At 33.4% G+C, this 13349-nt stretch overlaps 1 protein-coding gene across 4 annotated transcripts in view; it reads left to right on the top strand.

Moving 5' to 3' along the window:
- The first annotated feature begins 7865 nt into the window (after positions 1 to 7865).
- Positions 7866 to 13349, top strand: part of LOC124365053 (maestro heat-like repeat-containing protein family member 1) — an 87041-nt gene continuing 81557 nt past the window's right edge. For 2 of the 4 annotated variants that reach the window (XM_046820963.1, XM_046820964.1), the window contains exon 1: positions 7866 to 8100. Coding sequence is in view for 1 of the 4 variants with exons in the window: in XM_046820964.1 (XP_046676920.1) it covers positions 8061 to 8100 (40 nt within the window). In the remaining 3 variants the exon portion in view is untranslated. The remainder of the gene's footprint in view (positions 8101 to 13349) is intronic. The other 2 variants (XM_046820965.1, XM_046820966.1) reach the window with 1 other exon arrangement.

A 13349-nucleotide genomic window follows, 5' to 3' on the forward strand; every position in this document is an offset into this window, starting at 1 on the left:
TGTTCCTTTTTCCGTTCTCGTTTTACCCTCTAATCTTTGATTCGTTTTTTTTTTTTCAATCTGTTCGTACAATACACGAGGAAAAGTAATCATGACGTCATTGAGCCTGTCCTGGAAGGAATTAACTACAGTATTAAGACACGTAATATTACCTATGGAGTTCCGTAATAACAGTAGATTGGCGAATGAACTTCTGAGTTATGATAAATGGACTTAGCATCAAAAGTAGTTTCCAGTTTTTGTAAGCTTGAGAATGATCTCTAGTCATTGGCCATAGGTTAGGCAAGCCATCAAATAAAAAGCCTAGACCTCAAAAAATTGTGCTACAACATGCTGATTTAGTATCTGAAATCATGACGAACTTTAGGAGCGATTAACTTGAACAATCTCTACCAAATGGTACTGTCTCCCGCAACAAAACTCCAAGAGAAATGTAGTTTCTGAACAATGTCAGGGATAAACTGAAGCAAAGATATGATAATAGTGAACGCAGTTTGACTATTAGATATCAGGTTAATATTCAACAATACTTCAAAAACACTTAGTAATCGTAAAAGCGGTGGCTATCAAATCTATTACCAGAATGTTAATGGCTTAAGGGGACCAGGTAGTGGCAATCTCGCCCATGTAAAATTTACCTTTTTTAGGTACACTTTTCTCAAAAACTAAAAGAGATATTGCAATGAAACTTTCACACTATTTTGTTTGTTGCTCTGTTAACAATAATAAGGATTTTCAAACATATATTTTTTACAACTTTTTTTTATTGATTTTTGAATTTTAAAACATTTTTTAAACATTTTTTCTTGCATAAAAGTGTTATAATTTTTTTATTTTTTATTTTCCTGTAACAATACATCTTATTATTGTTTATTGTGATAATACAAAGAATGTGTGCAAGTTTGGTCAAATTTGGTTCAATAGTTTGCAAAATAATGGTACCAAATGACAAAAAAAAAACTTTCGGAAAACCAACATTTAATTTTACTCTGCCCTAAAACTAACAAATGTGTATAGGCCTACCTACTTGAACATAATTAGTGTGCACCATAGCCATAGGCTGGGTCATCTGGGTCTTCCTCATTCTCAAGTATTCTACGTTTCACTGTTTTTCTGACTTTTTTTTTCTTTTTTTCTATATCTTTCATGGCTTTTTCAGCTTCAAATATGCGGAGTTCATCTTGTCGCTTGAGTCCTACAACACAATTAGTTCCTGCTTGGCCACATAACTTATCAAGAACTTTTATCTTCCCAAGAGCTCCATCATTGTAACACAATATTGCATCTTGCACTCCAATTGTCAAAGTGGAAAGTCCAAAAAATTGTTTTTGGAAATCCTTGTCAAAATCATATTATTGAAGGACTCGTTTTGGTTTTGTGTCTTTCCGTGAACACATTTTTTTAATAAATTTGGGTCTGCTAAGTCTTTATATATTGGTTATATGTGCTCCATCACAGCAATTGGTAAATTGTTAGTGGGTGTAGGGGAAACTTTAGGGGAAACAAATGGGAAATCCTACTGATATGTGTATCAGCTCAGTGCGTTCCCGCACAAAAAAATTAAAATTAATATGAATTAGTGCTTAGATTTGCATATATTTGGTATCAAATTGTTCAGAAAAAGATTGGCAACAATAATAAGTAATAATAAAAAAAATTTTAAAATTAAAATATTTCACTACCTGGTTCCCTTAAGGTAAAAGATTTTATATTTGAAAGAGGCTATCTCAATATCGTTTTTGATATTGTTGTACTTATGCAATGAAATTGTTTACGCTGACATTAAAAGTAAGGAACACTCTCGTATCAACTCCTGAGTAGGATTGTTAAATTAGCAAATAAGTCAAAAATCATTTGAAGTCTCATAAATAACAACAAACCTCCCGGAAGAAAAAGTACTGTTGTCCCCACTTTGCTTGATTCTGATGATAATGAAGTTAGGGATCCCGTTAGGGTTGCCAATATGTTTCACGATTTCTACTATTGGTCAATACCATGACACCGGTGACAATATTGCTCTTGGCCTAAGCGAGTGAACACAATCTACTACACTACAATCTGTAACCAAGTCGTTGTTTTTGTCCTGACAACAGAGCAAGAAGTATCGCGTGTAATACTCTCTTTAAAACCTAAGCCATCTTGTGGAAGTGATGATTCTCGTCTAAGCTTTGCAGGCAGATCCATGATTTGATTTCTTCCCCACTTGCTTGTTCGATTAATTTATTTTTTTGTGTGGGTGAAATTCCTAATTCACTAAATCACGCTTCAGTCCACTATCTACACAAAAAAGGGGCGAGGAACGATTGTAGTAATTTCAGGCCGATTTCATTGGTTACAATAATTTTTTTAATATTTGAGGAAACATTTCTGGGCAGACTGTTGTATTTTCTGGCAAGGAATGGTGTTCTTTCTCAAAACCAGTTTGATTTCATAGAAGGAAAATCAACCACTGACGTTATTTCATTTTTAACACAGGCACTAGATTTGGGCAATTCAGGTATGGCTTTGTTTTTCGATTTGACTAAGGGCTTCGATTTGGTTAATCACAATATTTTGCTAAAAAAATCCATCTACTTGGTATTTGAGGTGTATCGTACTCTTGGACTTCATCTTACCTAAGTGGGACGACTCAATCAGTTTAGCTACCCTTTTTGGACAGCCATGGCTGTCAAAGATCAATCTTATCAAAATCAAGTGAGGTAATAAGAAGAGTCTCGCAGGGTTCAGTACTAGGACCAATCGGTCCCTCTTGTTTGTTAATGACCTCCCAAACTGCATTACTAGTGCTAATGTCAGAATTTGTCTTTTTGCAGACGATACATATCTTACAGTGAAAGCCACAAATCTCTTTGACCTCATGACTCTGGCTTCTGAAGAAACGCACACAATATATCACTGGGTTCAACATAACCAGCTTGTAGTAAATAACGAGATAACTCAAACGATTATTTTTCACATTAGGAGTTCAGGGTTTGGAACATATTTCTTTCCGTTTGGGGGATACAGATATTTCGTCTGGTAACTCGCAAAAGTTTCACATTAAGCTCGTCTGTAAGAAACTAAGCTCGGAGGTTTTCGTTATAAGAAACCCATCAGTTTGCTTAATATTTGCTGATCTACTCCTTTCTGACATATACTGTAGTTGTTTTGGGATGTGAAAGTGCACGCACAAAATTTGCTTTCAAACTCCAGAAAACAGCGTTGAGAGCGTTTTGTGGGAAACATCGTAGAACTTCATATTTTACGCTTTTTAGGGAGGCCAAAGTTTTAACATTTCTATTGATTTATATTTTGAACTCCTTGACATTTGTTCACATAAACCTCCACCTTTTCAAAACACATCGCCACAATCTACGTCACTACAATATAATTACCATTCCTGCCCATAGAACAAGTCTTTTAGAAAGACACTTATTAGTCAGCGGCATTAAACTCTACAGCACTCTCCCAGACTCTATGAAATTAAAAAAGAGTCCTTTTTTATGAGGGAGGTCAAGTGGCATTTGGTGCAGCGGGCTTATTACAGTATCAGGGACTTTATTGAGTGCTCTAATGAGACTAGTTCAATCTCAAATGAAAGATTACTTGTATTTTTATAAGCTTTAGTTTAATTTAGCATTAAGAAACAGGTTAGTGCTATCTTAATTAGTCTGATTTTATTTTAATATTTAATTTAATTAGGTTAATTTGAATCACCTAGTGTAAGTAACTATTACATATTATTGTTGACGCTATTTTTCAGTGTTATTCTGTCTGTCAATAAAGAATTTTCGAGTTCTGATGCAAATTGCATGAGTATTAACTAAAAGGTGATTAACCTTTTGTCGTTATAAAAACCAGTGTTTTTATTATACTCATAGTAGCATTATTGTATTCAAGGAGAACTGTGTTATGGATCTGGAGTATTTATATCGCCGGTCTTAAGACCAGACCTTCAAATAAACCAAGTTTATAATAAAACGTCAAGAGCAATGGGGTTAATACTCCGTACCGCCAATCGTGGTATAAATTTTGAATCTATGAAGATCCTCTACATTTCTCTTGTTAGAAGTATCGTGCAATAGTGTGGTTTGGTGTCCTTTCCAGTCAAGCCACATCGATCAACTCGAGAAGGTTCAGAGGCGTCTCCTAAAATATGTTGCCCTCAGATTCTAGTATGGCTATTATACGGCCCCCGTGGATCCCTGGCTAATTTTCATAGTCTTGGGTCACTGGCTTTAAGGAAACAACAGGCGGACGTGGTCTGCCTCAAGAAAATTATAACTGGTGTTGTTGACCACCCTGACCTCATGAGTCGATTTCAAGAGTGCTAACACCCACCCGCTCAAATGATTTCTTCTTTCGTGTCTGCAGCTCAACGTCACATTTATATAATAGTTGCATGCCAAGGCTCTAGAGGACTGGAAATGAAATTACTAAATCAATGATTACTTTCTCGAAAGTGTAAAGTCTCTCAAGCACGTATATTAAAGTTAATATTTGTTTATGTTAACTAATTTGTTAGGTTTGCATCATTGCTTGATTTATTATCATTGTTATATTTATAGTTTTATTTTTATGGTTTTATTGCATTTATTAATATTTTGACTCATACTTCATGCACAATTATAATTATTACTTGTTTCAATTCACCTTTTCCCTTTAATTTGATAAGATTTGTTTATATATATATATATATATATATATATATATATATATATATATATATATATATATATATATATATATATATATATATATATATGTGTGTGTGTAGATAGCCATCTTGTACATTATTATCTGTTGTAAATTTTTTATTCCGTGAATAAATAAATGAACAACAAAGGCTATAATTGGAGTCAAAACTCTTATAAATTCAACATTCACAATTAATAAGAATAATGTGTTTATATTTTAAATAAAAAGTAAACAATTAAGTACTTTTTATAAATAATGAACAATCACTTTCTGTGTTTTAAATCAAATCAACATTTAATATTAACACGGATCTTCGTCAAACGTAAGGGATATGAAATTAATAGTAAATAAAAATTCATTACTAAAGAGAAACCACTTTCCCATCGTAGGAAAGGAAGTATAGTAATATAATCCAATACAAACATCCGTTAGATGTAAACCGAGATTATCCTTGCGTTCACACGTCGCTGCTAAACAACAGGAAATTATAACATATCGTTTTAAAAATTTTCATACCAAACATGCTGATACAAAAAAATATTGGTATTCAACAATCACCAGAAGAGATTCGCAATATGCGTGGTCCAGGGGACATGGTGGGGAACGTCCAAATACATGACCCTCGAGGGGAGATCGAGGCAGGACACACAAAGCCGAGGAAGATAAACGAAAATTCGGGTGTGCGCGTGCGTGTGTTTGTGTGCAGGAAAGATGCTTTAGGCGTTAGAGTGTCTTGTGTCTGAAAATATGTAAGTTAAGAAATATTATACTTCATTATAGGTAACTGTCGTTGGGTAATAATAGAGTTGTATCTATCATATTAATGTTTTAGTTCAATTTTCAAGGTATCTATTTGTACCTATACCAAATATTAATTTTCTCATGAGTTGTTTGTTAGATCGAATTAATAGTTTGTTATTGGAAAATGTGTTTATAAATGTTATGTGATTGATGTAAATGTTCTTAATTTGAAATAGTAATTCATTCATTTCAATTATGTAATCATTTTGTAGATGTTTAGAGATTTTAAGAGAAAGAGTTCCCTTGTTCTTAGTTTTGAATGGAAACTATCTGAAATAAATTAGTTTGGAATATAGTATTTAAATATTAAAGTTGTCATTAGATTCAACGAAATTAACTTATAATTTTAGCAATTAGAAAACAATATCACATTTTATTTAAGTTTAATATAAAAATACCTTTTACAGATAACAATTATTGTATATTTATTTATGATATTTTATAATATTTAAAACGATCAGAAAGTAATTGAAATTGGAAATAAATAAAATATGTGTTCCTCCATGTGAGTGTGTTGTATTGCCGATCGAACCTACTATAATTCCCCTCACAATAGCCAAACCTAAATATTTAACAGCCACTGTTTTGGTGCCATATTACATTGGTCGTACGCTATAATCTTACTGTACATGGTGGTAATCATTTGATGACGTCCATAGATTAAAATTTACAAACATAGCATAAAACAATAAATAAATAACAATGCCTACAACGAAATAACAAGGTATGTGTTATTATTAATTGCATATTCTATTCAGGGCTATAATAAATTGGAAATAAAAATGCGAAATTGATGAATTGTGTGTTTTATATTCGCATGCTTTCAGTCTTCTATTTTTGTGGTACTATTCAAATCATCCAGTTCAGTAATCTGGCACACACATACCTAGGTATTTTCACGTTAGTTAATTACAAAAGCGTGTATGTATTTTTATATTTTAGTACTGAATATAACGGTTATTACAACGACTTCAAAAATACTTTTTTGATTCTAGGGGCAAAGTAAACGAATTCTATATATCCGATTAACCTCACACTCCGTCATCATAGTTATGTGTATCAAGTCTCTTCGCGTCCACGTGCGAGACATAGGAAGAAGCATTGCCACAGTTTGCAATCACTACACTACGGTACGTTGTATACTTCAGAAGCGACTTACCTTTGCTGTTTGTGTTCGTGCCCCATGCTTCAATATGTGAGTTAGCATCGCAGCACACCACTACTCTCAGCATGATCCACCAAAGAAGCCTCGTCCGAGAAGCACCTTTCAGGAAACTTCTTGGGTACCAAAACAACTCTTTTCCCATGAAAACTTCCATAAATGTCTCCCCCACTTCCTCCCCTATTGAAGAAACATTTTGGCAACCTGCCTGCTTTTGAGGTGTAGCCGGGCGTCTCTTCGGCGGACAAGCTTCAGCTGTGTCCATGGACTTAACATTTACATTAACTCTAACGTCTGCTAAATCTTCGTCAATAGAAGTTGAGCGTAAGAACAGACAAATACACCCAACGCCAAATTGCCAGATACAACTGCCTGCCGTAACTGTAGATCTAGAATTGTCGCTTTTTGGGTATGTTTTAATTTCATGATGTGTAAAAAGTCCCACGAGTACCGAGGAAATAACCGATCCCCCTGGTCAGACCTTCGCATGACTAGGTAAGACTGTTTACGCTTAAGAGGCGTCTAACAACCCTTGCACTATGCATCCCTTAGGCACGAATCGTTTCACAACGTGGGATTGGAAGCCCTCCAGTCTATACAATGTATAAGGTACGATTCCGGACAGACCAGAAGAGACTGGCCATGTCCGACCAGACAGACACCACTACTGCGATGCGCCAAGGATAACTGCCACAGGAGAGTACACAATGAAGATCCTTGTCTAGATCCTGGATTTTTTAACAGCAGGGCTAACTCATGCAGGACGCTTGACAAGCGTTTATCCAAGCCGAATTATTGGTTGGATTAGGATTTCCAATTGGTTTTGAGTGGCACTAGAGTCATAACTATGTATGTTATTTTTTTCAATTTTCTTGTTCTTATTAATTACGGTTGTTGCTGTTGAACTAAATTTTTCTCTATTATAATTTGAGGTTGTTATTATAAAAATGTAACTGTTGCTATGAAGTAAGTCGTTAAAAAATAAATGCAAAATCTAGATATTGAGATTCTGTTATTTGATAATACACCAGTAATTTTCCTGAACTCTTCGCCTTATTCTTATTAATGGCGGGATTTCAGTTTTTGAATGCACACAAAAAAATCCCTTATTTATTGAATACAACAGTTGTGTATAATCTGTGACATTAAGAAAATATTAAATTTTGTTGTTGGTTATGTAAACGTTTTATTGCACATCTGTATAGCAGCATATGGCATTTAACGAATTGGTTGTCATAGTACAGGTGTTTGGTTTCGTTTCGTCTGTTGACTCCCGTTAGTTGAGTTGGTTGTTTGTCAGTGTTATGTTGTTATTGTAATTTTCTATGTTAGTAATGTTGCAGTTTTTGATTATAATTATCATTTGATCGATAATCACTGACTTTTGAAATTTATTTTATTATTTAAAACTTTTAATTTTATGATGGACGTTTTACCATTTACTGATCCACAGTTGCAGGGTGAGCAAATTATTAGTTTTACAAATGTTTTGTTTTTATGATAAATTGTGCAATTAAGATTTATAGTCAGGGGCTTCTACTATTTCTAGTTTTTTTTTTGCTTTTAAAGTATTTGAAATAACTTTTATTAAATCTTACTATTTAACTTATTATGCTGATACATTAGACACTATCTCTAATGTATAATATAATTAAAATAGTTTTAAAGTTGAAGTTACATAATATTCCTTGATGGCCATAAAACAAAATGTTTTTAATTTAATTTTGTAAATTAATTAGTGGGTTAAGTTTAGTTTTGGGCTACCATAATTAAATAGAGTATCAGATAAAAAACATTGATATATTCTTCTTACTAAAATAGCCTAAATAATTTGTATTAAACACATTTTGGTAAATATTAAGATCAGCGACTACCGCTCTAATCGCCGTAATTTTTTTGCATACTAACACAGGTTAACGTAATTTCACCGAAAAAAATTGTCCCTGATTATCGCTAATATATAAAAACCAGTTTTTCGGCAGTACAATGTTGGCAATACAAAACACTTAAATAACAAGATTTTCGACTATCAAACTATAAACAATGGCCGACCATGGTCGTTTTGATGAGTTGACAGTAGTCACGTGACAAACAGGAAAGTTTCCGATTGGCCGGGCGGATCACATGACCTGTAGGACGGCTTCGATAGACCGCCAGACGTAAACAAACAAACCCACATGGACAAGGAATAATTAGTGAAGTTATTGAAATGGCGTGCGATGGTTCTTGTCACACGCTAAAAAGACCCTAGCTTCCCTATTCAAAACTCAGATCACGCGATGCTTGCCCGCTGCGCAGCGCTTTGCGCTGCTTGCTCTTTTAGAAAAAAAAATTAACTCGAGCTTGCAAAGTCCAAGCCCAGATCACGCCATGACTGCTTACACACACAAAACTCAGACAGAACTAACGCAGGTTTCATTACAGGCAAAAGATAAGCGGCGCGCGTTTATTACTGATAAGATAAGACGAGTTTATACTAGAATTAGTACATGGACTACTGCCCTACGAACTAATAACACCAAAAAAACAAATAAATGCATTGTCAGTCAGGTTTTTCAAATTTTGTTTTCCAAAATTTTTTTTTGGGGGGGGGGAGTAAACGGCTACGGCGATAATCGGGACTACTTTTTTCGGTGAAATTACGTGCCCTGCGAACTAATAACACCAAAAAAACGAATAAATGCACTGTCAGTCAGGTTTTATTAATTTTATTTTTTCCAAAAATTTTTTTGGTGGGGGAGGGAGTAAACGGCTTCGGCGATAATCGGGACTATTGTTTTCGGTGAAATTACGTTAACCTGTGTTAGAATGCAAAAAATTACGGCGATCGGAGCGGTAGTCGCTGTTCTTAAGATTTGCCCACATTTTTGACATTATAAATAACAATTAAATAAAAACATATAGACAAGGTTAGTTAAGTTAGTAATACTGATCTATCTATCTATATATATATATATATATATATATATATATATATATATATATATATATATATATATATATATATATATATATATATAGTTATTAATAATTCAATATAATTTGTTAGTATTGATATAAAACACCAGGTTCACTTATCACTTTCTACCCTAATAAAGCAACTTATTTCATGATTTAATTATTTATATATCTTCAAAAGAAGTCATAATTTGGGGCAGAGTAGAATAAGTAGACCAGGTATTATTATTATTGATACTTTATCTGTTGAATAATATAACTATCAAATACAAAATAAAAGTCATAGGTTTGAAGTTTGGAGTATTAATTACAATTGCCTGTTCAATGAATGACACATCATAAATAATAAAGGAACCATAACCATCGAACAACCAATTAGGTTTGGTAATAGAGAAAATTTAATTTATATAGTAAAGAAATCATAACAACAAAATAAGTATATTGAAACTAAAAAAAACACACATAATTCACTGCCTTTTAGTGCTATATTTGTCAGTTTTCTAAACATGACTTAGTTTTATTTAAATGAATTCACTATCAAATGGCCGTAGATTGCACAACCATCCTGACTTGGTGTCTTCAACATGCAGATAGTTTACTGAGGATATCAGCTGTTGTTGATCAAGTCAACTGGATTCCAGGCCAGTTCTAGTCTAAAGTACCAACTTAAACATATTTTTAAAGTTGTAAACATATTATTTGATAGTGAATTCGGGCAAAGTACGATAAGCGGACCCGGTCTTTATATTGCTTATTATAGTTATTGATACTTATATATATCGAGTAACAGAACTACCAATTGATATCAATGTCTCTGAAATACTAAATTAAAGTCACGTTTCAAATTAGTAAAATAGTTTAAACAATTAGGTAATGCCATAAATAATAAAGAAATGATAACCATTAAGGCTGGGAAACACATATCCATAAACGGTAACTAAAGTTAACTATCCTTTTTATTTAAAAGAAGTTACTTATAGAACAAATTGTGTTTAGAAAATGAAAATGCATGTACAGTTGGTGTAGATGATTTAGTTATTGTTTAAAATTAATTACTATTGATTGGTTATATTGATGGGTATAATAATTAAATATAGTTTGATAATATTGATGTAAACAACCGGATCCACTTATCGTACCTGTGAATTTATTTAAATAAAACTGTTAGAAAATTAACTAAAAAAAACCACTGAGAGGCAATAAACTGTATTTACTCAAAATCAAGCAGTATATTAAAAATTCCTTAGGCTTAGAAAATGCAAGGTTTTTTTCTCTATTGTTTAAAATGTGATTACATACAAGTATATAACAGTACTTAATTAATCTATAGTTGTCAACAAAGAAATGTTCAAAATAGTTATATTCAACTGATAAAAATAGAAATAATTATAATTAACTGTCTATTTTTATAGTACAATAAGCTTTATGCTATTTTGCCTTAATTTCAACAGTACATGCAAATAATTTTAGTCCAATACGTTCTATTCAATTGTTTTGTTGAGATGAAATGGAACTTCAATCTAATAAATTCACAAAACCCCTTTTTTGTCACTTGAAAAAGTTTGAATTAAACTCATTACTAACTTAAATCATGTTGCACAACCCATTAATCCTTTAAAACATTTCTTTGGATTTAAAGACTTTAAAAGTCTGTGCAAACAAACTGTATTTGGTAATTACAGTAGCCTACACTGCAGTAGTTATTAATTAATAATATTTTATTAATTAGCAGTTACACTGTTCTGATAAATTAAAGTGATTTTTCTTGATAAGAGAATACAGACAGATTATATTTTAAACATCTTTTTGTTTCACTTAACTCAGGCCCTGTTAACTGATCATTTCTTCTTCTTCAGCTATGGGCACCAGTTGGGTACATACCAAAAGGAGACTAGTCATGGTACCTCTTTTTTGATTGGCTAAAGGTGTTTCAATCATAATGTCTACGTATTAGCTGAAATAAATAAATTGATATGATTAATCATTATGTTCTTTACAGTTTCTATGATTGAAATGTTATTAACATGGTTTATTCACGATGCTATAATTATTTATATTTGTATGCAATGTAATGTAGTATGCACCAGTGATGAATTTAAAACGTCTATTACTTTGTAAATATTATTTGAAAACTGTCACAATAGACAATATATCTTTATTTGTACATTCTTTGAGAATTGCAATGGCATCTAAATGTTACGAAATTGAGTCAAAAAAAGTATAGGTCAAATTCACCAAAATGATCAAGCCTCCAAATCCCATTGAGTTCTCCAGTTTTTTAATTCATCAGTGGTGTAAAATGGGTGCTTCACCAACCACTTCTTCAGCTCCCTCTTGAAAGCGATGCTCTCTTCCCGTAGTTTGATTTCTTCAGGCATGATGATGAATAGCTTAGCTCCCATGTAAGATGGCTTTTCCGAGTACAGTGCCATTCTGTGTGCTGGTAAATTGAAGTTTGCATCCCGGCGTGTGTTATATGTATGCAGGTCTGTGCCCTATGTCAAGTTGTTACAATATACATACATTATCACTTGTAGTATATAGAGAGACACTACAGTGATGATATTGGGCTCAATAAAGGCTCTTCAATAGTATCTCTGGGCTGTAAGCCTGCCAGAACTTGGATACACTTTTTCTGAAGAACAAGTAGTCTCTGTATATTTACCATGCTTGAACTACTCCATACTAAAAGACAATAGCTAAGATGAGAGTCAAAAACAGTGTAGTAAGCAGTTGTTGCTGTATTCTTATCAGTTATCGCCTTAATTCTTTTGACAACATAGAGTCCTGTGGCAAGCTTTATACAGAGGTTGTCAACATGTGTGGTCCATTTGAGGTCTTTGTCAATTGTAACACCCAGGTACTTAGCTTCATCCACAGTTTCAAGGTATGGTAGCAATCTCACCTCTTCTTTTTTGCGTTCCATGACAAGCTGTTTGGATTTGGCCTCGTTTACCATGATATTGTTGCTGTGGCAGTACTGAACAGCCATCTCTGTTGCAATACGACTTGAATCTTCCAGGATATTAGTTGTGCTGTCACTGAGAATTATAGTTGTATCTTCTGCATACATGATGGTCGTTGTATATTCGTCCAAATAAGTGGGAAAGTCATTTGTAAATAAGGCAAAAAAATAACAGGGCTCAGCACAGATCCCTGTGGCACACTTCTTAAAATTGGAAGAGTTTTGGACCTCATATATCAGGTTAATCCTTTTTCTGTGTGTGCCAATTCAACCACCTTTTGCCTGTCTGACAGATAACTCTCAAACCATCTGGCTGTAATTCCTATGATACCAATTGCCTCTAGTTTTACTAAAAGTTGAGCATGGTCGAGACAGTCAAATTCCTTGCTGAAATCCAGTAGAATAGAAGTAGTATTGTTGCCAACTTCCAGTTGATCAATTATGAAATCCACTAGACTTAAAATAGCAGTGGTTATGGATCGGCCTTTAATAAACCAATGCTGATATTTTTTGAGAAGGTTGTGTTCAGAAAGGTGGTTTAAGAGTCGAGACAGTGCCACCTCAATCACCTTAGAGAAAGTTGACATCAGTGATATTGGGTGATAGTTTCCCACATCAGCCGCATTACCTTTTTTGAGTAAAGGTACAACTTTGGTAAATTAGTTTAGATGGAAATTTTCCTTCCTTAAAAAACATGTTGATGAGAAGAGTCAGTGGGTAGGCAAGCTCTATAACAGGATTTTAGGAGCTTAGATTACACCTCATCTATTCCAGCTGGCATTTTGT

This window comes from Homalodisca vitripennis, chromosome 6, assembly GCF_021130785.1.
Source record: "Homalodisca vitripennis isolate AUS2020 chromosome 6, UT_GWSS_2.1, whole genome shotgun sequence".
NCBI lineage: Eukaryota > Metazoa > Arthropoda > Insecta > Hemiptera > Cicadellidae > Homalodisca > Homalodisca vitripennis.